Below are 27,539 nucleotides of genomic sequence, written 5' to 3' on the forward strand. Positions count from 1 at the left end.
CAAATCCTGCATGGTTCTGCAGACAGTCCTGTATAGCTTTAAAAGTCAATACCATTTTCCTTGAGATTCCTTTGGTGGGTCTATGTTCCTTGTCATGAAAAGTGCCAAATTATTATAATTTCTTTTCTCATCTCTAATTATATAATTAGAAAAAAAAAGCAAACAGATTACCTAAAAAGAGCTGAAAGTCTGACAAAACAAACTAAATGGTCATTAAAAAGTAACAGTATTAAGATTTATATTAAGTGGGGAAAATGCAGACTAGTTAAAAATTCAGTATTAGAAGTAAAAGTGAGATGATGATTAACATAATAAAATAAACAAAATTATTTGTAAAACAAAAACAACAAAAAAAGAAGTAAAAGTGAGAGTCTTGCCTAAATCAATCCTTTAATGATTACAAAACAATGACTCTAATTACAATTCCTTCTACATGTATGAGTTGTCCCTATACTGTAAGGAAGAGAGTTCCCTTCCCTTCTAAAAATTTAAATTCTTAAAAAAATAAAAATTTAAAAAATTAAAAAAAAATTTTTAAATCTTAATCATTATGGACTTATGGATTCTTAGATTTTATCCAGTGTGCTGCCATTATTCACTTTGGTGGTCAGATTTTCCTGAATTTGGCCAGTGGGAGTCTCTTTAAAGCTGCTTTGTGTTTCCTGACATGTCCCCATCATTTTGAGCACTTAATTACTCTCTGACACCGTTAAGACTTTGCAAGTTCCCGATACGCCCCAGCTCTCAAATCAGCTATTTCCTCAAGAAAGCCTATTTCTTTCAGTGGACAAAAATATTTAACAGATGGATCTGGACACTGGATATGCTCACTCCTGATGAAAATTAATTGCTTTTAGGCCCTTTCAGTAGATAGAGCTGGTGGGAAAATAGCAATTTCATAGGATTTACTCCAATATACAGGTAATGAAAAATCCTGAGTTCACACTAATCCTCTAATTCTAATCCAATTCCATAGGGTTCTTCTTTGCCTTACCCCATTTCACATCTCCTCTTCTCACAGTGAGGACCATGGATTACATCATTAAAATATACTTACTTGCCCAATCCTACAATAGACCCCATAATTTTAGAATTGCTTATCCATAACATTATAAAAATCCAATGTCCTAAGTAGAACTGAAGATTTGTTTGAAATCTATTTTTCTTTAGACTGAGAGTATATAAAGTACTATGGTTTAAGAGTTTTATTGGATTTCTTTTAGTAGGTTTATGTTAATAACTTGAAACACAGATAAGTTTATTTCCATTTATCCATTTATTTTTTCCTTCATCAAACTTGATTTTCTTTTTGAAATTTATAAACATTAACCTGGTTACAAAAGCAAAACTATTATTTTTACTCAGACAAGTGCTACTTCTTCCCCCATTCCCTTACACTCTGTGTCTCAAAGTCTGATGAGGAATAAGAACACAGTGTCAGAGAAACTCTCCACAGATTACTTATTAATTACAAAGGGAAAAATGATAATTTGAAGTACAGAAACCTGGCATACATGATCATAAGCAAATGATCAAAGTTAACAGCACCAATAATGGTACAAACTAACATATTATGCAATATCATGTACTGAAAGAAGGATACAACATTGACTATATAGTAATATTCCTGTCAAAAACAAATAACCTAAATTTAATCATGAAACATCAGAAAAACAAAATTAAGGGGAATTTTACCAAACCACTGACCTGTAATCTTCCAAAGACTTTCTTTGAAAGACAAAGAAGGGTGAAGGAACAGTTCCAGATTATTTGACACTAAAAAGACATGGAACTGAATGCAATTTGTGATCTTGATTTGAATCTTGGATGAGAGGAAATAATAAATGTGTTATTGGGACACTTGGTGAAATGCGAATATGGGCTATTAGATAATACTGTCCAATGTAAAATTTGCTGAATTTGCTAACTGTAACATAGCTGTGGAAGAGAATGTTCTTGTTTTTAAGAAATACTATCATTTAGAGTATTCAGGGGGAAATAGCTTGATATCCACAACTCTAAAATGGTACAGGAAAAAAATTCTATACATCCACACACCCAGAAATACACTGTAGGGGGAGAGTGGGATGAATCTGATAAAAATATACAAGGGTTCTTTGTACTATTGTGTTTAAAATTATTATTATTTTTTAAGTTAGACTTGAGAGACATAATCTAATGTAATACGTTTACCTTGAGTGATTCATGGTTCAAAGAGGAAAAACATCTATAAAAAATGTTTTAGGACAACTGGGGATATCTGAATAGGGACTGCATATCACATGATATTACTAAATTAATATTAATACATTAGCTATTTGATAATGGTATTGTGGCTGTGTAAGAAAATCCTTATTTTTAAGATGCACACTAAAGTTTTTAGGTCTTAAGTGTTATATCTGAATCTTACTTTTAAATGGTTCAACAATAAAAAAAGCAAAGAGATAAAATAGAGCAAAATGTTTAAAAAATTGGTAATTTTAAGGAATTACCAATTCAAAGGAATATGGATGCTTCTTATTCTTTCAACTTCTCTGTAAGTCTGAAAATTAATGAAACTTTTGAAACAAAAAGTTGTTGGAATGCATCAATGAAAATTTTAATGACTTCAATGACATTCTGTATCAGTTAGCAATGTAGTAGAAAACCTAACCTATATTGGTTGCATTGTTACAAAAAGCACAATGTTTTTCAACAAAAACAAAAATCAAGTGAACATAAAACAAAACCACAAAAAAAAAAAAAATCAAAAAACAATGAAAAGCCCACACACTGAACTTATAGGGCAAAACAACCTATCATACTTCGTGAATTTCATCCAAAAATTTCTGAGTTTATTTCCTAAATAAATATTAATATCTAAAGTAATAAACATTAATACCAGTTGTGCTTAAAAACATTCTCTGCTTCTGAGAATCCATTCTATTTTAAAGATTAACTATCAAAAAATTTCAGGTTAACATTTTACAATGAGCAGTCATGTTGCAATTTTAACTCCTTTTCTCCCAATTCCTATTTTTTCATGAACATGAAAATAAAAAACTATCCTTATTTTTATATATAAATAGGTGAATATGAATCACCTATATGTAGTATCTTAAGGAATCTATTTATTCCTATGATGGTTTAATTTCAGCTCAACATACACAGAAGACACTAACCTAGATCTGTTATATATTTAGGGATAAAAATTAATTTTAAGAGGAGTAAGAAAAAACTAAGCAGGTAAAATCACTCAAAAATTATGATGTATTTCAGACTTTTTTTTAAATTTTTATTTCAGACTTTTTAATCATTTGTTATTTACAAAAATGTTTGCTCCTCTGTTCCCATTTCATTAGTCTTGATATGTTCAAGACTTGCTCATAGCTCTTAAATCATCTTTTGTCTTTTCCCACTTAAAAACCTTTTGTTTTTAAGGAAACATATATACAAACTCTTCTTATGGAATTACAATGTATAATACTCACCATTTGATGCTGATGAACATGGAGTCAACAAACTAAGTGGGGAAAAATGTTGTCTGTTAAAGTTAGCAGCTGTGGGTGCTCCTCCAAGGGGTGCCCCAGGTCCATACATTTGACCTCCTGAAAGGTTTGAGGCAAAGTTTCCCAAATGTGTAGAAGAAGGTGTTACAGAACCATATGGCGAGTCCATATTGACAATACCTATAATTAGAAGATAATTTATAATTGTTACCTGTAGAAGAAAAAAATTAAAAAAAACCCTAAAATTCCAAGAGGTCCCTAATACCCCCAAATATTTTAGATGGCTAAAAAATTTCTCCTTGCTTATTCTTCCAGTCTATTGACTAGTCATTTCCCCCTCTATAAAGATAACTATAAAAAAAGGACAATTATCAAGGAAAATTATTTTTATATTTAATTTTAATCTGATATTTTAATTAGTTATTACAGAATACATGTAGATTTCATATCAACACTGGAATTTAAATAGGCTTAATGGCCAAAGAATTACATAAAAAATATATCTTTAAAAAACTCAGGGGGAAGGAAGGAATGATTAGGCAAAGCACAATTTTTAAGACACTGCAAATACTCTGTATGATACTATACTGGTAGATGCATGTCATTGAACATTTGTTCAAACCCACAGAATGTACAACACCAAGAGTAAACACTAATGTAAACTATAGACTCTGGATGATAATGATACATTAATGTAGGTTCATCAGTTCTAACAAATGTACCACTCTTGGTGGGGAATGTTGATAATGGAAGAGGCTATGCCTGTTAGGGGCAGGAGGTATTCGGGAAATGTCTGTACTTTTCTCTCAACCTCCTCTGTACTTTTCTGTGAACCTAAATGTGCTATTAAAAAAATAAAGTCTTAAAAAAAACTAGAGGGAAAAAAACATGGCTATACTTATATGATGGACATATCTGATGATCAGCGCTTTAACTAAGTGGCCATTCTTTGCAATAGCTAATAGTGAAACAATCTTCATTGAATGCCTCCTGATGTAACGCAGTGTGAGGTTCAAAACATCACCCATCTGATGTTTCTGCCAAAAATGTTTGACCTGAATGTAATCACAGACTTAGGAAATAGATGAATCTAATCTAAAATGTGGGACATTCTCCAGAACAACTGGACTCTTCAAAGGATTCAATGTCAAGAAAAACAAAGGAAGGTAGTGAGATATTTTAGACTGGGGGAGACCTCAGAGACATAACAGCCAAAGCAATGTGTACAACCTGACTGAATCTTGAATCAGAAAAAAAAAGGAACATACAGACATAATGGATATATCCGGGATGATGGTACTGAATATTGGGTGGTATTGCTGAATTAATGTTAATTTTCTTGAGTGTAGTAATAGTGATGGAGCTGTAAAGGCAAATATGCCTGTTCTGTTTACCTGAATCAAGTAGTATTCCCCTCCAATGGGCTCTACAATTAAACTTCAATGCTAATTTTGGCTCTAATCAACTGTACACCCCCCAAACCTCACCTCCCTTATAGAGCTGGCCTTTTATCTATACCTTTCCACAAAATAAGAATTTATTTTTTTCTCTAAATCTTAATTTTAGTCTTTCTCAACACAGTACCTAGATTTCCTGAAAAGTGAAGTATTTTCAATAAATTTCAACTATCATAAAAACGAAATATAAAAACATTTCCAGTGCATTAGCATATAATGTTCTTTTAAAATTATATTTATTCTAAGAGAAATGATGTTATTTTGAAAGTACACATAAATATTTCAATCAGTCCCCAGCAAAGAAATATTTACTGACCATGTTCATTACATTGTATTCACATGTCATAGAAATAGGCAAAAATAATACCCAGTCCACATTAAATTTAGAAATTTTTAGTCCCAGAATGTCACCTCTTCAATAACACAGGTTGGCAACCTTTCTGCAAAAGGCTGAATAGCAGTATTTCCAGGCTATCATTACAGCATGAAAGCAGCTGTAACACAATATGTAAATGACTGGGCATGGCTGTGTCCCAATAAAACTTTATTTACGAACACTGAACTTTTAATTTCCTATTTTTTTGTGTCATGTATTATTATTTAAAAAAAATTTTTAAGTCATTAAAAAATCTTACACTATTATTGAATCTCAATTTTAAAAAGCTACAAATGTAAAAACAGGCAGCAGGCCATATTTGGCCCATGGGCGATAGTTTGTCTATCTCTGGCATGGCTTATCTTTAATTACTTGAAATGTTCATACTAAAACACATAGCTCTAGATGCAACTTGGTATCCTGGATTGGACACTGCAACAGAAAAAGAACATCACTGGAAAAACTGGTGAAATCTGAATAAAGTCTGTAGTCTAGTTAATTATACTGTACCAGTATTAATTTCCTAGTTTTAATAAATAAAGGATTATATAAAATATTTACATTAGGGGAAGTTGAGGTAATTATAGAAAAACTCTTCCATAAATCTAAAAACATTTCAAAGTAGAAAATTAAAAAAAAAAGCAATCACTCAAAACCAGGAGATCTTTAAATCCTCTATAAATATCAGCATTGTCCAGTAGAACTTTTTAAGATAATGGATATATTTGATATCTCTACTGTCCATTATGGTAGCTACTAGCCATATGTGCTTATTAAGCACTTAGAGCCACTTTGGAAACAGTATGGAGATTCCTCAAAAAATTAAAAATAGAACTGGTATATATGATCTAGCAATTCCACTTCTGGAAATATATCCAAAGGAAACAAAAGCACTAACTCAAAAAGATATCTGCATTCCCATGTTCATAGCAGCATTATTACAAGAGCTAAGACATGGAAACAACTGAAGTGTCCATCAACAGATGAATGAATGTCCATCAACAGATGCACATGCATACGTGTGTGCACACCCACACACACAGGAGTATTACTCAGCCATAAAAAGGAATGAAATCCTGCCATTTGCAACAACATGGATGGACCTTGAGGGCATTATGGCAAGTGAAATAAGTCAGACAGAGAAAGACAAATACTGTATGATCTCACGTATGTGGAATCTAAAAACAAAGAAACCAATTCAAAGAAAAAGAGATCAGATTTGTGGTTACCAGAGGTGCGGAGTAGGAAGAAGGGAAACTGGAGGAAGGTGATCAAAAGATATAAACTTCCAGTTACAGGATAAAGAAGTACTAAGGATGTAATGTACAACATGATAATGTACAACATGCTGCATGATATGTATGAAAGTTGTGAAGAGAGAGTAAAATCCTAAGAGTTCTCATCACAAGGAAAAATAATATTTTTCCTTTTTTCTTATTGTATCTATATGGTGATGGATAGTAATTAAACTTATTACGGTAATCATTTCACAAAATACGTAAGTCGAATCATTATGCTGTACACCTTAAACCTATAGTGATGTCAGTTTTATTGCAATAAAACTGGAAAACAAATTTCAAAAAATATGGCCAGCTTGACTGAGAGGAGATTTCTAATTTTATTTAATTTTAATTTAAATAGTGCATATGATTAGTAGCTACCTTATTAAAACTATGTGGCTCTATATTTTTCTCAGTATTTTAAAAAAAGAAATGAAATCAAATTTTTAAGAGCTTTATTATTTTTTAAATAAACTTTTCATGGCATTACCTTATTAAATTTAAACATAAGAGACGGTTTTATTTGAGAGAGAAAAATATACCTGATAATGAAATTTATTTATGGTAAATTCAAGATAAAATCCACTGCGGCTTCTAAAAAGATTTTTTTTTAAATGCCATACTCAACACATCTAATACTCAAACAGCATTTCAGGTAAATGAATTCAACAATCTCTGTCTATCTGGCCCAGTCATTGAGTAAAAATATTAGAGGGGCGCCTAGGCGGCTCAGTCGTTAAGTGTCTGCCTTTGGCTCAGGTCATGATCCCAGGGTCCTGGGATCAAGCCCCGCATCGGGCTCCCTGCTCTACCAGAAGCCTGCTTCTCCCTCTCCCACTCCCCCTGCTTGTGTTCCCTCTCTCGCTGTGTCTCTCTCTGTCAAATAAATAAAATCTTTAAAAAAAAAAAAAATTAGAAAATGACCAAGAGTTTTCCTATCACTTGCATAAATCACAAGCTGCAGAATGTGAGAAAATATGAACTCACCTGAGGGACTTGGAGCGGGTCTCTGTAATGGTGGTCTAAAACCTGGAGCTTTGGAAGTATCAGACTGATGCAAAGGATCTGAATTTGGCAAATATGAGGATTTTCCTGATAGCATAGATTCTGGTGTTGACTGAGATGAAACAACAGATCCTCCCCAGAAGGCATGAGCAGAAGTAGGGCTGTTTTCAAACAATGTGCTAAAGGGCCCAAATGGTAAGGGGGCACTGAAATTGGGAGCAATAGGCTTATTTGCTGGATGTACTGAATTTTGACAAGCACTTTGTGTACTTAAGGTTGAAGGTAGCTGGACAGAAGAGGGAACACTGTGAGGTCTTTTAATGTGATTGACACTGAGGACTGCAACAGATGAATTTTGCACTGGAGCTGGATTCTTGTGAGGGGCAGTTGTGCCATGAGAGGGTGGTCTAATAGCAGGGGTTTCCATTTTAGGGGCAGGCTGGGAGCATCCCATTTGTGTCTGAGGCATAGGGTAAGTCACTGGGGCAGTAGAAGGCACCGCCACTGGAGCAGAACTTGTTGTTGCTAAAGGAGGAACAGTCATTCTAACTTCCGGGGGAGGAACCTGAGACTGCTGAAGAGGTGGTCTTGGCTCCTGAGAAACAGAACCCGGAGGTTGTTGCTGAGCAGAATGAACTGATGAACCCCCAGAAGAACTGCTGCTGTTTGAAAGTCTACTGTTTGTTGTTTCTACTACTGGTGGACTACCTGCTTCCTGTTCAGAGGAAGATGCCCCTTTATTTGGAGATGCTGTTCCACAATCCAAAGGGCTGTTTCTAGAAACCCCTCCTGACTGGGCTGGTGGTGATGGGGAAGATGGGGATGATACTGGGTAGTGTTCTTTGGCAGTAGGCATAGGATATGTGGCATTTGTGGGTGCAGTGCTGTTGTTGCTTGCTGTGGTTGTGACTGTTGTGGTGGTGGCATTGGATGTCTTCACAACTGTGACAAAAAGCTGCCTTCTGACAGAAGGTGAACTTGGACTGCCATTTGTAGATGTACCAGGCACCGTTGAAGCTGATGAACTGGTTGTAGTTGTTGGACTTGAAGTTAAAGAACCTGCTGAATTCACCTGAGAACCACTGCTATTCTGATTGCTATGGCGAGGCACCATGTGAGGCTTAGGCGAGTTAGTAGCTCTGGCAGGGCTCAAAGGCCTGACAGGAAAAGGACCCCAAGTGGATTGAGCTGGTGGAAAAGTACCTCCAAAGTGGGTCATGGGCAACCTTGGTGGACGGATCTGCTGGAAAGTCTGAGCAGCAAGCAAAGCATGTGCAAACTGTGGAGGAGGATATGCTAATGGAAGAGAAACTGGAAAACCAGGCCTCACATTATTCACTGGGTTTTTAATGGTTTTATGAGTAGATGCAGAAGAAATTGCAGGCACAGTGAGTGCTGTGGCAGTTTGAGATGTTGATGACAGAGCTACAGTCGTCATTTTAATTCCCATTAAGGAACTGTTAGCAGCAGTGGTGGTAGGTGCTGATGACCCTATTTTGGAATTTGCTGAGGAGCTTTTCAAACGATTCTTTGGAATAAGTTCATCAATTTCTTTGTCTGGATCCTTGATCAGAGCATTGATCAACTGAGTTGCCTGTCTTGTTGATTCAGTGCCACCCCTATAAATTGACCAAAAAAAGGAATTAGGCCCAATTTCTCCTACTTTTTAATAGGCGAAGCCTAAATTCATTCGTGAATGTGTACACATACATATAGAGAATAATAAAAGTTAAGCAGCAATTTTCTGACTACTCTTGAGATATTCTGCAAAGCAATAAACTGTCCAGACGTGCCCCTTTTCAAAAATGCATTTTAATACTGTTTCCTTACACTAAGATGTCCTTTTCCTATCTATAAAATATATTAGTCAGAAAAACCACTGTACTTTTAATCCATAATGATACTGTAAAGTCAAACAGTTGATCAATGTTTTATTAAAAGCAATATAAGTAAACAAAGAACAAAAAAAAATTGAGTAAGAAAACAGTATTTTATTTTAAATCCTGCTACCTAAAATGACCCCATCTATGACTAATCTCTATTAGTAGAACGATTGTTACAATTCCTCTGGAAAGATGTCTCAAAATGAGAGTGGAATCTTGATAATGCTAACAATGGCCAAAAGGTCAAACCCTAATGTTAGATCTTCAAGAAAATATTTGACTGCAAGGAAAGCCTTATGGAAACCCTAAGGGGGAAATTACTCATAAAGGATATCTGCTTCCCTCTTCTCTAGATAAGGCAGGTTGTCACTACCCACCTATCCCAGGAGAGGGAAAAACAAGATAGGAGAGGAGGATAAGTGCAAGATAGAAATAGCTAACTGCTTCCTTCGAAGTAGGCTATATAAATATCAGACTCTGCAATGGGGTACCTGCCTCTCACAACCAAACTTAAGATTTCTTAGAATATCATATCTTTATTTTAAGAGTATTCAGGTATAGACATAGTCAATACAAGACAAATATCCACTTCAGATTTATATCTATGACTGAGCTTATATTCTAAGGATACAATCACAGAATAATAAATCTCAAAAGCCAATAAGGGGAAAAAGGGAAGCCTACTGCTTAAAATGGGTGAGAAACCCCTATTCCCTCTTAAAAAGTCTCAATAAAATTTTAAGAATGTCATATGAACAGTTTATGTAAGGAAAAGATTATCTAAACCTTTGACACACACACACACACGAAAAATTCCTTTAAAAGCCCTTTGAAATATTTCATAAGAGCACATGAATTAGAGAAAAAAAATTGTAAAGGTTATCTTCTCTCATACTAATCAAATTCCCATTTTAAAAAGTATGCTATTAAACATAAAGATCCACTGAAAACTCAAAATACTTGTATTTCATTAAGATACAGTGCAATAAAACACAAAGGGAGAAAACATAAGAGACAGAGTTTTGCCTTATCGTTATTATCCGGTCTCCTGTCTTGTCTTTCTGCTTATCAATATCTATGTGTGCACCAGTGAACTCCCGAATAGCATTAATATTACAGCCTCCTCTTCCAATCACTCTGGATATCACAGTTGACGGAACAGATACTTTCTTTGACCTGTTTAAAAGTTGCAAAGATAAATTAAGATTTATCATTAGTATCAGTGGTTATGATTAAAATATGAGGAAAGAGGCTTATACTAAAATACATTTCTGTAAATACAGAATAGATTATTGTTGAGTCAGCCTCTTCTATCTATTCTTACTCTAGGTGATAAAAGGCAACTAAGAGTGACAGAAGAGACAGACAGAGTGAGAGAGTGCGCGAGCATGTTACCACAGCTTCTCATCTCATTACCAAAGATGGTTTGGTTTTTTTGACTTTCATCTTTCATTAATATCTATAAAGCACATATTATATACACATGCACTGTGTTAATGCAAATATTAATGGCAAATAAGATAAACATAGGTTCCTGCCCACATATATTGACTATGTAGACAGCAAGTAGGAAAGCCACAACACCATGCCATGAGTGCTCTAATAGGGTATCATAAAGACACACTGGTTGGGGCACCTAATCCAGACTGAGGAAACAAGAAAGGCTTCTTGTGGGCACTTCCTGGGTGTTTGACTCACATTCTTTTTATTCTCTTAAAATTGAAAGGATGATATTAAAAATGCATTGTTTCCTTTCATTCTTTTAGAGGCATTAAGATGATTATCCATCAACATGGAAACTCATTTAAAGGATGTTTCATCGTGTGAGGAAAGAGAAGAGCCTGCTGGAATTTTAAAAAAGCAAAACCCATCTAACATTTGCAAAATTGCTTTACAATTCTAAACATTCACATTTCAGAAAAGGTACATATACATTTCTGACCAGCCTAAATTAAAGGATGCTCCTAAAAGAAATACAGTATAATTCTCAATAAAGAGAATGAGCCAGCTACGCTTTATTGAACAAGTAAATTATTTATTTAGAATCGTAGATTATTTTTTTTTTAAAGATTTTATTTATTTATTTGACAGAGAGAGAGCACAAGCAGGGGGAGCTGTAGAGAGAGGGAGAAGCAGGCTCCCCACTGACCAGGGAGTCCGACGTGGGGCTCGATCCCAGGACCCTGGAATCATGACCTGAGCTGAAGACAGACGCTTAACTTACTGAGCCACCCAGGCACCCCTAGAATGGTAGATTAAATAGTAAATTAAAATATTGTATTTTTTAAAAGGTTAGCTATGACCCCTGCCCTTTAATATACATAACTAAGTTACTTGATAATTCCTTTTTTTCTAAAGGGCAAAATAGCGATCATTATTTTCAAATTAGTTAAGAATTTCTTAGTATACCACAGTATAAAATACATGCAGAAAAACTGCATTACCTTACTTTTAGATAGATAGTACTCTAATGTGATTGATTTCAGTTAGTTTAACAGAGTGTGTATATGTGAATGAGTGTGTGTGTATATGTGAATGAGAGACAGAGACAGAGACAGATGAAGATAGAGATAGTGGCAGGGGGAGGCTTTGGTCAAAAATATGAAAGATTGGGATTAACAGGAATAAGTTTGGTTCATTATAGCTCTTCTTTCAAATAATCAAAAGCTTAAATTTTTGTTGAAATTTCTGGGAAGTTCTTTAGAATAGGTTATTAGAGATTTACAATAGATCCTCTGTGGTATCTTACCACCTTTTAGTTTGAGATACTGTTTTACTTTTTGATATATATAATTCTAAAAATCCCAAACAAAATATAACTAAACATTTCAGTCCTAAAATCCTTTAAATAAAGGCATCCTGTGGTTTAAAGACAAGAATAGTTTGAAACCAATACTTACTCATTCTTCAAATATTTACAAGTATGTAAAAGATACCACATACTGGGCTCTCAGATTACAAAGTTGAGTAAGACACACTCTATCACCCTAAAGACTTTAAATTAGTTCTCTACCAAATAGCAATACCTGGGGGTCAAGCAAATACCACAATCATCCATGTAATTTTTTCGGAAAGTCTACGTACTTTTTATGTAAAATCTCCTGATTTTAGAAGTACTAATATCTACTTTTTTTTTTTCCCATCTAAAATACAGTGTACGCACACTATCTCTGTTGGCCAGATTCAGCCTTGGGCCACCAGTTCGTTTGCAACCTCTGGGATAGTTGGAGGAATCTAAGGGTAAGGTAAACAACACCTCACATAAAAAGAATGAGAAAAACAATTAAAGAAACAATCACTCACCTTCTTACAACTTCCTTCCATCCTTCTTCCCTTTTTTGTCCACGCTTAGGACTTGCTACTGTTAACTTCCCATTTGGAGAGGAAAGGGGAGATGGACCAGATTTTGTGCAAGTAGACAGAGAATTACTGGTTACTTCATTGATAGTCTCTGACAATCTTTAACAGAGGGAGGAAAATACATTAAATATAGAACAAATGTAGAATTTTAAATGAAAGAGGCAATCTATTACATAATTTTATTCTTTTATGTATTCTTGGAATAAATATAGTAAACAAATGAGTAACTTATTTCTCACTTTTCAATATTTAGCATAACATGAAGAGTCAATTAGAGGTCAAAATTAGCAGAGCTGAATTATAGTAATAACCCCTGAGAAACCATCATCAATATTTTTCATGGGCTAAAATTTAACAACCAAAATAAAGAAGTTACATAGTAAAAATAATTTTATCTTTCATTTTTAACACAAAACTTCAAAAATAGCCTATTATTCCATTAAAATGAAATTGTGACTTCTTTAGCACAAAGACAAACCCTTGTTTTGCCAGTTGTTAATTTGCCTTTTTTTACTGAAAAATTCAGCAACAAAGAATTTCATGATGATACTATAAATAATAAAAATGAAGATTGGAACTAACTTTATTGAAGCCTTGCCAGAAACAGATTTTCTCTCTTCCTTTGGAAATGTAACCAGAACTGATGGCTGCTTCTTGCTGGTCATAGTGGTGGTCACCACAGCAGGTGAATGATTGTCACTCTTTCGGCTGCTGTTGCTGTTACTACTTTCATCACTGCAGCTGGAAATCCTCATGTTATCACTGTCCCCACTCTCGCTGGTACTGCTGCTCTTGGACTCTCCGTTTACCTTCTCTGGCTGACTATATGAGATTGGTAGTGGATCATCAAATATAATCTGAACATTTTCTGGAGTAATTTTATTTTTCCTGTTTTTCCTCTTTGAACTGGTTGTAGTTATGGTGTTATTTCTTTTACCATGGGAACCTGCCAAAGTTGTCCAGGTTGCAGATATACCTATGGTAGTAGTGGTTGTGGCACTTGGAGGCTCTGTCAAGACTTCAGGCTCATCTGTAAAGGTAGCAACACCAGCAATACCAAATTAGCAAGTTCTAAGCGTTTTTAGAGTATATTTAGCTTCAAGCACTTGAAGAACAATAAAGTCAGGAGTTACTCTGCAACTATTATCAATCATTCCAGCATTCATTAGTAATGAGACGGATATGACATCTATTCTCCTCTCTGTGCTCAAGTCCTAAACAATGTAGAGTAGGCAGTTATAAAAAATATTTTGGGGACGATTTGGGAAATATGAATATGTACTGTATATTACATATATTATTAAATTTTATGGGTGTAATGTTACTGTGGTTACATAAAATAATGTTCTTTTTCTGGGAAATACGTATTTAAGTATTTAGTGCTGATACTGCATGGGGTGTCCAACTTACATGTAATCTGTTCAAAAAGAGAGGAAAAAAGATAAACTAAACTAATGTGCCAAAATGTTATAGGAATCTAGGTGACAGACAGGTGTTCATCATACTATTCCATAAACTTTTCTACAGTTTGGACATTTTCAAAATCAAAAGGCTGGAGGAGAGGGAAATTACACACAAACACACACACACACATTGCATATATATTTGGTGGTTTAAAAGCAATGGTTTCTCCTCACAATATCTTCATATCAAATAATTGTTTAGTTAGAATCTAGTTAAAATAATTCCCTCATTTTGAGAAAAAATCTAAATATGGTTAGAATAACAAATGATATTACGGAATTACTCTTAATTTTTTAGGTATTATAAAAGGTATTGTGATTATATAAGCACATGTCATTCCTAGGATACGTGTTGAAGTTTTATAGGTGCAATGTCAGAATGTCTGCAACTTACTTTTAGACAGCTTAGAAATAATATACATATATATTTAGAGAGAAAAAAATAAAGCAAATATGGTAAAATGTTTATTTTAAAAATCTAGGTGGAGGGTATTGAGGTATTCATTTTATCATTCTTTCAACTTGTCTGTAGCTTTGAAATTCTTCAAAATAGGGGCGCCTGGGTGGCTCAGTCGTTAAGTGTCTGCCTTTGGCTCACGTCATGATCCCAGGGTCCTGGGATCAAGCCCCACATCAGGCTCCCTGCTCAGCGGGAAGCCTGCTTCTCCCTCTCCCACTCCCCCTGCTTGTGTTCCTGCTCTTGCTGTCTCTTTCTCTGTCAAATAAATAAATAAACTCTTAAAAAAAAAAAAAGAAATTCTTCAAAATAAAAAGCTAGGGAGAAGTCAATAAATGAAAAAAGTGTATAAGTACTTCAAGGGCTTAATGACTTAGCAATCTACTTTTACCTTAAGTTATTGATATTTAAGGAAATATAATTTTGAATACAATGTATTACATGAATCAAATTAGATGGTAATTTAGAGAAAATACCTTCAACTTTATGTTTTTCTTTTTCTTGAGCAGCTTGGAGTTCAAAGTTCTCTTTATTTTTGGCTTCAATTTCTTCTAGTTTTCTTCTTTGTTCTTCCTTTTTCTTTCGTCTCTTTTCCTTTCTCTTTTCTCTTTTGGCAGCCAAAGCCAACCTCCGGCTTTCTTCTCTTAACTGTTAAAGGATCGATAAAACAGATTTACCTTGTAAAAAAAAAGTTTTCACATAATGTCATTTTATCATAAGGGAACTAGAATACCATAAAATTCGAAGTCATCTAGTTCAATTTATTGTTTGATCAAGATCATAGTCAAATCACTGTAAAGAGAAAATAATATTTTTAAATGTCAAGATCAAATTAATGATAAAAACAATCTAATTTTAAAACGGAAGAATGATACATAGCTTCTTAATCACTGAATAAATGTAAATTAAAATAAGTTATCCTGTTTTGTTCATTAATTTTGCAAAATTAAAAAAGATATCATATATCAACAGAAGTTCGGGCAAATAAGTTCCTTCCTATACTGCTGTGGCTATAAATATTTATATTTTAGGAAAGGTAATTCGAAAGCCTCCTATGAAAATTACAAACTGTTTATCCTAAGAATTTATTCTATAAAATGACCATAGTGAAAAAATAATTTCCACTGCAAAACTGATTATAATGGCAAGTGGAAACAGGTAAATCCATCAATGCCAAGGGTAGGGGGAATAAATTAACAACAGTATACATTCACAAAATACGAGGCAGCCATTAAAAGTGTTATATACTTGGTAATATGCTCCCAAATTACATTGGTTAGAAGAAAAGAATACACACCGCAGACCAATGATCCCCCTTATTGGGAAAGGAACCCTTTATGCGGCTCTATTTGTAGAAATAGAGAAAAAAGGTGAAGAGGATACAAATCAAAGCTACTGACTAGAGTGGGGGATTGCAAGAAGGGTAGCAGAAAGATGGTGGCTTTCAATTTTACTTAATATAAGTTGTTCATTGTTTCTATTTGTGAAAATGGTTACTTTCATAGTCAAAAAAATTAAGAATAAGTTTAAAAGTATAACATCTCTTAAAAGTGATGTTAACTATTAAATTTTCCTCTTTGATTCATAAAGTAAGAAAATCATCTTCAAATGCTTTCATTTCCATGTCCTCTATTAAATTTTCCTTTGATTCATAAAGTAAGAAAATCATCTTCAAATGCTTTCATTTCCATGTCCTCTAAAAGACGTTTTCAAACTATGTACTTCCTGCCCATAATCCAGTGTTCTGTGTATTATGTGTGTGTGTATTTTAAATATATGTATCAAAACAATGACACATAGTTTATGGAAAATGTCACAATATCCTAACTAATGAAACCAGAGCTCAAATATGGGCTCAAAAGGCAAATCAGACTTTGTTTCATTTTTTAAGATTTTTTAAGTTTTTGCTTTTGCTAGACATTCCTGCCTTTTCAAATTATCCCTGTTAGATACCTTTCAGGTTTTTTCAAGGTTTTGTCCACCTTGAAAGCTTTTACACCGTGGGGCAGTGCACCATAATTACATTCTTTTGGGTGAGAGAAAAATCTTTTGTTCCTGAAAAGGGTAATAATTAAAGAGAATCTGTAGAACACTGATACTTTCTCAGGAAGAGGGATTTCAGGAAAGAATACAAATGGGAAGTTAAAGATCTAAAAATTGTCTGCATGGTAGCCCTAGAAAGTTTTGCTAGTCCTCCAGAAGTACACAAACTCCAGTCTGAAGACCAGTAAAAGAGCAGCTTTTCACCTTGCAGAAGGACTGAGAAGAAAACTGGTGACCTTCACTCCCTTACACAGGGAGAGGAATAATATCTGACTGAAGTGTCTGAAAGAAGGAAGTAAGCATATGTGACTCTGCTCACTGGGCCTTGCTTAAATGGAGCTAGCTGCCTGCCCTCAGGAAATGTGCTTTCTATCTCTGAACTCCAGTGACGTTGTCCTGTCTGGATCTGACTTTGACGAAACGAATAGGTTAAGTGGAAGGGAAAAAGAAGGAGTAGAAGTGGGGTGAAGGGTATGCCAAGAAAAATATTTTCAAAGCAACTGTGGCCAAATAAAACATTTTATCTATATCATGTCTGTGGGGACAGAAAAGCCTTAGGAAAGGTATATAGGGGATCAAAATAACAAGTGAAGTTTAGGACTTTTGGTTAAACCATGGGGTGCCTGGGTGGCTCAGTTGGTTAAGCGACTGCCTTCGGCTCAGGTCATGATCTCAGGTTCCTGGGACTGAGCCCCGCATCGGGCTCCCTGCTTGGCGGGAAGCCTGCTTCTCCCTTTCCCACTCCCCCTGCTTGTGTTCCCTCTCTCGCTATCTCTCTCTGTGTCAAATAAATAAATAAAATCTTAAAAAAAAAAAAGACTTTTGGTTAAACCAGGATGGATTTTTAGATTTGCTGGATTTTTTTGTCTGGTGGTAGGAGGTCACTGTGACTGCTATCAACGGGGAAAAGAACTATTTTAAGAATAGAAAAACTTAAATCAGAAAGCAGACCCATTTGGCCTAGATGTGGGTGGGGGTGATGGGCTAAGGTAGGTCTTAGTTTGTAGGTGCAGCTGGGTCTTAGGCATGCAAGTACCCTCAGGCCTTAGAGAGTTCCATCAGTGGAGGCTGGTCCTTTGACAATAATAAGTTTGGATTATCAGACTCATAGTATATGAGTTCAGCCCTTAAGGCAAGGTATTTACTCTCTAAATCTTAAAGTTTTATGGCTAGTATTTGGGTAATCCCACAGATGTACTAACCCTTTCGACTCACTAAAAAGTGGAGCACAAATTCAGAGGTCCTAAGAAAATGCTTTCTGAAGGACATATCTCAGACTATGGCTGTAAAAGAACCTACAAAGGCATGAAGGTCTCTAAAAAAAATTAGGCAGAATTAGAAATATAGATACACATTTATTAAGAGGCATCATAAGTTTGCAGGTGGTATATAAAACTAACAATTAGATGAGATCACCAAAGGGAAAAAGTTATTAACTAAATGAATGTGTATTTATGTATGTGTATTATATATGTAGGAGGGAGATACCCAAAGGAAGAGCAAATGAGACTTTAGGAAGGCATAATCAGATAGAGGAAGACAATCAAGAGAAGATGGCTTCAGTGAGAAGAGTTTTATGAAGGAAAGTGATCAACACTGATAAGTTTCATTAAGTATCAGTAAGAACTGAAAAGAGGTAATAAAATTTGGCAGTTAAGATGCCATTGGTGATCCCTTTATAGTTAGTTCACTGGAGTAGTGGGGGAGTAGGCAAGTGATCCTGGGCTGAGGACTATAAATTTTAAAAGTAGAGTCAACAAGACATAGATTATTCTCTTAAAATATCTGGAGAAGGAGAGCAAAATACTAAGTCTGAGGTAAAGTCTCATTATAATTATAAGTTACCTTGATTAAGTTGTAGGCAGAGGGTAGGAGTTAGTGAAACTGCAGACACTAAAGATAAAAGAATATGGGGGAGGTGGTAACAACTGATACTAAGATCCCAAAGAGAACAGATGAAAGCAGAATAAACCATGAAGATTCAAGGAAGTCTGGAGGTACAGAAAACAGGGTTAGAAATTCAGTCTACATCCTCTATTTTTTCACAAGGTACAAACCTAGACCTCATTTCACTTACTGGGGAACTGCTATATGTTTCTGAGTATATATGGGGGAGGGTAGAGGCTTTGAAGAAAAGAGTCAAGTTGTAGAATAACCTCACTGTGGAAAAGGAAAAGGCCCTAACTCAACTGGTGATTTCTAATTGAGGTTTCAGGAAACAAAGTGATCTTTGAGAGTTAAGCTTTTTAAGATGAGAATTTTAGAATCTGGGGAAAGGCAGTCCAGACTAAAGAAATACCATCTGCAAATTTACATATATGAAAGTAAACGAGATAATGCAAGTAGGAGAAAACCATAATGAGTGATGAGCCTGGAGAAGTAGTAAGCTAGGAGGACCTGAATGTTTGGATTTTCCCATGCAGACAATGAAGAGAGACTGAAAGTTTTTGAGGAGGGTATAAGGTAATCCCACCTGTGTATAAGAAAACTATGGGAACTGTGGAAAAGTTACATTGGAATGGAGAAGGATTAAAATGAAGGCAAAAGGTGACAGAGACAAAAATATTTATTTATATAGGGAGACCATTAAGAAGCCCACTGCAATACTTCAGGTGAGGAATGGTAACTGAGAGGAGAGGATGGAACAGAGGCTCATAGAGTGACTGCCAAAGCTCAATTAAAGGTAACGATGATGATGACAATGATATGGTTTAATATGTGGAGGGTTTAAATGTACCAGGCACTGGATTAAGTTAATTTACTGCATGAATTCATTTGATGGATATAGGGAATGAAATGAGCAGCTGAAAGTGATAGCAAGATTTCATTACTGACTTATGAGTAGCGATACCAGTAACCGAAAAAGAGGTCAGGGAGGATCAGGGGAAGGGAAGGGCAGGATCCAACAAAAATCAATTGGTAATTTGCTATGTACTAAACACGGTTCTAGTCTTGGAACTAATCAGTAGACTAGATAAAATATCCCTACCCTCATGAAGCTTATAAAACATAACATTTAGTTGGGTGGGAGGGGAGGCACACAGATGACAAACATAATAAATACATTACACAGTTTTCAAAAAGGTGTTAAGTACAATATAAGATACTAGAGAAGGGGAAGAGAAGTGTGTATATGGGGACAGGTAAGGGGTTTTGATTTTGGGGTGGTTTTTTTTTTTTTTTGAGAGACAGTAACGAGGTGGGGTGGGGGCAGAGGGAGAGGGAGAAAGAATCTCAACCAGGCTCACCGCCCAGCACCGAGCCCAACACAGGGCCTGATCTTATGACCTGGAGATCATGACCTGAGCTAAAAAATCAAGAGTTGGATGTTTAACTGACTGAGCCACCCAGAAGTCCCAGGGGGTTTCGATTTTTTTTTTTTTTTAAAGATTTTATTTATTTATTTGACAGAGAGAGACACAGTGAGAGAGGGAACACAAGCAGGGGGAGTGGGAGAGGGAGAAGCAGGCTTCCCGCGGAGCAGGGAGCCCGATGTGGGGCTCAATCCCAGGACCCTGGGATCATGACCTGAGCTGAAGGCAGACGCTTAACGACTGAGTCACCCAGGCGCCCTAAGGGGTTTCGATTTTAAACAGGGTGATCAGTGTAAGCCTCATGAAGGAAAGGTTTAAGTGAACATCTAAAAGATGTGAAGTATTTCAGGCAAAGAGGACAGCCAGTACATAAGCTTTATGTTCAAGGAGGCCATTGTGGCTGAGACTAGTAGAAAATGACTTCCTAAGAGAGTATCAGAAGTCTTGATCACCTAAGGCCTGGCAGGGTGTTTTAAAGACTTTATCTTTTACTCTGAGAGAAATAGCATGTAAGGTTTGAGCAGAAGAGTGATACGATTTGATTTAAATGATTTAAGAGGTTGGAGAATAGACTGCCAAGCACTGATGGAATCAGGGAGGTCAGTTAAATTACTACTGGGTAATACAGGTAAAAGACAGTATTAATGACTTGAACCAGGGTGAAAAGTGATTAAAAAAAAAAAGTGACTAGGATTCTAGATATAATTCTAAGGCAAAGGTAACAAGATTTTCCAACACAGTGGAGGATAAGAAGGAATCAACAATGACTTCAAGGCTTTTAGCATAAGCAATTACAAGACAGAGTTGTGGGTCTGGGGTAGGCAAAGATCAGGAGTTGACATTTGGACACAACTATGAGATCTCTAATTGGTATCCAAATGGACAGGTTGAGTAGCTAGTTGGATATGAGACTGGAGTTTAGGGAAGAGGTCTGTGCTAAAGATACATATTTGGGATCAGCTGGTATATACTTAAATTTAAGAAGCAGAATGAGATGAACAGTGCACGAAGATGATCATGTAAAGAGCTAAGGGGCTTGCCAACTAAGGTAGGAGAAAAGGAGGAAGTAGTAAAGGAGACATAGAAGGACCATCCAGGGAGGCAGGAGAAAAGCCAAGAGTGTGCAGAGCAATGGAGGTCAAGTGAAAAGAGTACATCAAGTGTTATTAGGCTTAGTGAGATAAGGATAAAGAACTGAACACTGCTTTTGGCTACATGAAAGTCACTGGGGACCATAAAAGCAGTTTTGTTGGGGTTGTGAGAGTAAGAGCCTGACAGGAATAGATTTGAAAAGGATGAAGAATTTGGGGCACCTAGGTGCAAGAGTTGGTTGGGTGTCCAACTCCTGGTTTCTGCTGAGGTCTTGATCTCAGAGTTGTGGGATCGAGCCCCGTGTTGGGATCCATGCTCAGCATGGAATCTGCTTGGGATTCTCTCTCCCTCTCCTTGCCCCTTCCGCTTATGCTCTCTCTTCCTCAAATAAATAAATCTTAAAAAAATAAAAAAGGATGAAGAATTGGAAATAGCTAAAATAGATGAGTTTGCTGTCATTGTTTAGCTGCAAAGGGGAGCAAAGGAATGGGCTTGTAGCTGAAAACTGGGAAGAGGGAGTTGGAGGAATCAAAAGGATTTTTAAGGCTGGAAACTAAGCTTATATGATGATAAGAATGACCCAAGAGAAGAAGAAAAATGATATAGGACAAAGAAAAAAGAATTGCCACAACGTTTTTGAGTAAGGGAAACCAGATCTAGTTCACTAGATGGACTGGTTGCAAAAAGTTTACTTAGTAAATGGGAGGAAGAATATGGATAGAAATTCGTGGGTGGGGAAAGTCTGACAGTTTACTTCTGATGCTTCAGTTTTGTCACTGATGTAGAATGCAAGGTCATTAACTGAAGGTGAAGGAGAGGATGTATTGGAAGTCAGAGGATAAAAGAAAAAGTAATAATGGTCTAGATGAGTGGGAGAATGAATTAAATTAGGGAAATACAGTATAACTACTAGGCAGCATTAAAGAATTTATTGTCACCCATTTAAAGTAAAATTCGTCATCAGGGTTGAATTCTTTTTCCTACACATTTAGTTACTAGGATACAGGTAAGAATAAGAAGAAAGAAAAGAGTAAGGAACAGCAAAGAGTGGTAGGATAGATGAATCCTACAATATATTGGTAGGCAGTGTTGTCTGGATTGTTGGAGGGGGAATTCCAGAGGGAGTAAAGCTGAAAAGATGATCAGAGAATGAAATGTATAAAATTAAGATTGTGGAATTGGCATATTAAAAGCTTCAGGTGATGGCAAAAAAACCCAACTGAAAACATCTAATAGGAATATTTTAAAAATATACCCTATACAGCTCCCTAAAAGGTAATGCAAGTTTACAAAGAAAAAAGTAGGGGAAGAAACAATAAGTAATAAAGTGGAGGGGTGAAACAAATATGTCAAAAACGCAGACCAACAATATCCACTAAGGATACCAACAGCCATGAGTATAACCTAGTCGTTAATACCCTAAAAGAAGAAACAATTAACTGCAAGAGAATTCCACAGTTTGACCAGATAAAATGCTCCAAAGCAAGGATTCTTTCACATAATAAATGCTCAGTAAATAAATGTTTGCTGAACAAGGATAAGGGAATCTGATAAATATAATGGGTAGTATTTTCAGCAGCAGTTTTTATAAACCTATTAACCCAAATTTTCAAATTAGAAAGGCTGATCAAATAAGCACTTTTATATAAGCAATAAATTACCTATACAGAACATGCAACTTAGACCAGACAAGACCAACTCCAGTGATGTTCCTAAATCAGATATGGTGGAGCCAGAATACACTGTTTCAAAGGCAAAAAAAAAAAGTGTATTTTCCCAGATACAAGTCATAAGTAAAAATAAGTGAACCAAACCCTATCAGATCTGTCTGATAATTTTTATTTTTTTAAAGATTTTATTTATTTGACAGAGAGACACAGAGCAAGAGAGGGAACACAAGCAGGGGGAGTGGGAGAGGGAGAAACGGGCTTCCTGAGGAGCAGGGAGCCTGACACAGGGCTCGATCCCAGGACCCTGGGATCATGACCTGAGCCGAAGGCAGACGCTTAACAACTGAGCCACCCAGGCGCCCCAGTCTGATAATTTTTCAAATAGAAATACTGGTCTAGAGTTCAGGTGAGAAGAACCTCCTCTGTAATCTAGAATTTTATCTCTACACCACCCCTATTCAAAACTGTAAAGTACCAGTGCATGCAAAAGAATCAATTTACATCTAATTAGTTTATGATTAAGAATTATTTATCACTTTGAGTTTTAATATTGTGGAAAAATATGAAATGACATTTGAAAGAAGTTCCTTTTGACTTGCTTTAAATCTGAGGTTCTTGAAAGCGTTAACATCAAGGTTAAGAAATACTGCAAAGAATTCAAGGAAATGACACTTGCGTTGTTGATAATCGTAGGAAAATATTCTAGAAGTATCAAATTTAAAATATATTGACTCAAGTGAAGAAACTTATTCTATAAAAATAAAAGCACCAAAATACAAGGAAATATGTATAAGGATTTTTATTGTAACATTATTTGTAGTGACAAAAAACTGGAAACAAACTTACTACGGAGTATATTCTGCAGTTACTTAAAGCACTATCAACTGACAATATCCATCAATTACTGGGAGAGGGAAAAGCAAGTATTAGAGTAATGTGTTCACATGATTCTTTTTTTTAAAAAAAGTGCACCATCTCCATATGTGTGAATATTCATTCGCTCAAGAATTACCTATTGAGCGCCTATGACATACGAGGCACCATTCTGTGGTACATGCATTGTAGTGGTAGAGTGAAATAAGATAACTAAATAAAATACAGTATTTAGAATGTTACACAGTGAAAATAGAGAAGGGAAGAAGAGTAGTAAGAGTGCTTGGGGAAGGGAGACTAAAAAAAGAGGCAAATGAAGGGACATTTAAGGCAGACGGCACAGAAAGAGCAAAAAGAGGATGGTCAGTATGGATGGAGCTAAGTGACCAAAGAAAGTAATAAAAAATATATATATAAGATCTGGGAGGTGTAAGAAGTATTGTGGGTGGGCAGACCACGTACATTCTTAAAAGGTAATTGTAGAGGTGTAGACTTCAGTTACCATACCAGGTTTTTAACTTTCGTTAAATGTTACAATGGTGACGTATGTTTTTCTTTAGTTATCTTTGCATATTTCACAGTTTAAACTGAACACATTGTAATAAAGAAAAAAACTGAAGTTGATTGAGAACAGATATTTTAAAAAAGATGTCTCCTATAAATTGCTTCCTGACTTTATAATCTACAGGTATGCAATAAATTCCTAGATGTATTTACTGTAATGTATAAATATCAAGGCATGAAAAAATTAAAGATTTTATGTAAAAACAGATACGTATGTCTCAGCTATAGAAAGGATGCTTTCTAGATTTATAAAAATGCAAAAAGAAACAGTATCATGAAATAACTTAGAGACAGGAGAGTTCTAAGATGTAAAAATAGGAGAGTAATGCCAAAACAGGATATTATAATACTTTGGGAACAAAGAACCAAGAGGTAGGTTATGTTCAATTAAGAGTGGGAACCTGGGAATTTGGAATGAAAAAAAAACTGGGTTCAAACCCTACTATAGCTTAAGCAAGTTACTTAATTTCCCACAGATTTAGTTTCTCCATCTGTAAGAGGAAGGTAGTAATATTTTTTAGTGAGAAGACTAAAATAATACATATTTTATCATACAACTTGGCCTTATTATATTGCTTGGTATTTAGTAGGCATTAAATAAGTATAAGACTGAATATGAAAATAGGTCAAGTAATTGTTATAATGATTATAAATATCTACCTCTCAATGTGCTCATATTCTTTTAAAATTTCAAAATGGCCAAAAAAGCTAATTTGTTTGATCGGAATTTAAACCAGATCTTTTTAAATGAAGAACCTCCAATATTAAATATATTTTCTGAAAAACAGCAGTGTATTTTCACATTTAAATTAGAATAAAATCTTTAAAATAATTCATTTTTTGTTTACATAAGTTGAAATTTATAGTTTAACAAAGTCAGCAAATACAGTAAAAAAGAAGGGAACTGACTCAAGTCAAAAAGTTAAAATTATCACTGGATACCCTTTATAAATTTAAACAGTACTTGTTAAGTTTTATAGCAGTTAAAAAATTTTTATAGCATTTTTAACCTTTTTATAAAAGATGAAATATGGCAGAATATGTATTCCAACTCTTTTCCTGCTGTGATTACTATTTGTATTACATTCTAGAATATAGAGTCATTGATAGGAAGGGGGAGAAAGGAGCTACAGGATTGTCAAAACCAAATGTTTATAGTATTTTACTCCCTATGGAAATAGATGGGAATGATGCTGTTCTACCTGAAAGAGAAAAGTATAACACAAATCATCCATTTAAAAAATGTACTCATTAAACATTCCACCAAGTGGTTGTAATTCACTGGTTGGTTATGTGATGGTAATGCATTCGGTACGTCTGATAAATCTGTTGGCAATAAATTACAAGGTCTAGGATCAATGAAAGATCAATTTGGATGGGGATTAAGAGACCATTCGTTGAGGTAAGACTAAACTTGATTATTGAGGTTAGGTTTTCTGACTTCCAGATCAATGCAATTCCTATAATAAAATTTTGTTAATTTGATTACAAAGAAAGTTATTTTAATGATATTTAAAATAGTCATAATTCTCTCTACCTGAGCCAAACTTGGGAGGAAAAAACATGTGCATTGGTTAAAGCAAAAACAAAATGAAATAAAACCAAAAAACAATAGATTACAATTAGGGGGAAGGCAAAAGAGGAAAAGGAACTTTTTATATGTAAAGGTTATCATTACCTTTTCCAAGTCTAACTCCTCTAATAAAATGCTGGCATTTTTGTTTGCTTCAGCAGCCTGTCTATCTTTGGCTTGTACTATTGATTCCATACAAAGATGACACTTCTTCAGCATCTCCTAAAATAAAAAATTAAGATGTTTGCAGCCTCAAAAAACAATTCACATTTAGAGAGATTCCTGAAAACACGATGATAATTAAGGTACTTGAATGAACATAAGCAATAAAAATTAGTGGTAGGGCAAAAAAGGGTACAATTATAATATGAATGGTGTATATTTTGTAAGTTTATTTCTTTATAATCTCTACATCCAACATGGGGCTCAAACTCATGATTCTGAGATCAAGAATCTCATGCTCTACTGACTGAGCCAGCCAGGCACCCTGGTATATGTTTTTTAAAATACACAAGCAAAGAGCCTCTACTGTCCTTCAAAATAATATCCATTTGACTGGTACTTTGGAAACTAAAATTATTTACTCCTAACATTTCAATGGAAAAAATCATAGAGCAAACAGAGCTGCAATACTTTATGCCAGCTGGTTAATGGGCTAAAGGAAAAGGTCAATGTCAACAAAAAAATGGGTTTAAAAAATGTTAAAGTACTTAATTGGCAGGAATTGTTCTCAAAGATTTAAGCTTTGTTGCTACAACTTCATGTGCAAGAATCGCACTTAAAGAAATCATAGACATGGGTACTTACATACTTTTCTCAGTGATTTCATTCTTAGAACACACTACTTAACAGGAAAGGGCTATTTCCCTATTGAGACTAACGCCTTATTTTTTATCTCCCCACCTCTCCAAACAAAAAAAAAAAACAGGAATGTTAATTATCACAGAGGAATGTACAGGCAGGGAAGACAGTGAATTAGCTGTGTTAAATAAAATCCATGAAAAAAAGAGTGCTCACTATTATGTAGTAGAAAGACATTTTTGGATTCATTGACCTCTTTGCATTTTCAGAGCCATGTCTTAGGATTTTATTCAAACCTAAGTATAAACCCCAAGTCAAAACATCACCAGGGGAATATCCCAATTAGAGGTCTAATAGGATTTATTTAACCTTCTTTACTTTTCCTGCAAAAATTCTGGCCAATTCATTCTTAAGCTGACAATTACTCCAATACTGAAGACATTAAAGTTTTCTTGCCCATGACTGTAAATAGAACTATGCTCAGTTTTGTTTAGGTATTTAAAAAAAAAAACCTACTGGGCTTGTTCCTCTCAGAAAAGGTTATCAGTTTGGATAAACATATATATATAAATTATAACACTGATGAATAATGACAATATTTGCTTTAGACTGTTTAGTGTTTACATAAAAATTTAATTAGTTCAAGTACTATTTAAAAAATAAAATTCTATTACAGAGACTGTTTTATTGCTTTTTTAGGTAAGTAAATAATCTGAAGCATCTATGAAATAGAATAGTTCATCTCCAAATACTAGATAAATGAAAATTGCTATATACACACATTATTGCTTAGACTAAGGCTTTTTTCTTAGTGCGAGACACACACATATATATGTATAT

General features: G+C 34.9%; 1 protein-coding gene across 5 annotated transcripts in view; it reads right to left on the bottom strand.

Moving 5' to 3' along the window:
• The window catches only part of ANKRD17 (ankyrin repeat domain 17), a 159,568-nt gene that overhangs the window by 6,011 nt on the left and 126,018 nt on the right, over window positions 1-27,539 (bottom strand). For 4 of the 5 annotated variants that reach the window (XM_036078045.2, XM_036078043.2, XM_036078040.2 and 1 more), the window contains 7 exons: window positions 26,004-26,120; window positions 15,246-15,417; window positions 13,432-13,879; window positions 12,793-12,948; window positions 10,516-10,665; window positions 7,589-9,225; window positions 3,471-3,668 (listed from right to left, as the gene is read on the bottom strand). In XM_036078045.2, the coding sequence (XP_035933938.1) occupies window positions 3,471-3,668; window positions 7,589-9,225; window positions 10,516-10,665; window positions 12,793-12,948; window positions 13,432-13,879; window positions 15,246-15,417; window positions 26,004-26,120 (2,878 nt within the window). The remainder of the gene's footprint in view (window positions 1-3,470; window positions 3,669-7,588; window positions 9,226-10,515; window positions 10,666-12,792; window positions 12,949-13,431; window positions 13,880-15,245; window positions 15,418-26,003; window positions 26,121-27,539) is intronic. The other variant, XM_036078041.2, reaches the window with a different exon arrangement.

The sequence above is a fragment of the Halichoerus grypus genome, chromosome 3, assembly GCF_964656455.1.
Source record: "Halichoerus grypus chromosome 3, mHalGry1.hap1.1, whole genome shotgun sequence".
Taxonomy (NCBI): Eukaryota; Metazoa; Chordata; class Mammalia; order Carnivora; family Phocidae; genus Halichoerus; species Halichoerus grypus.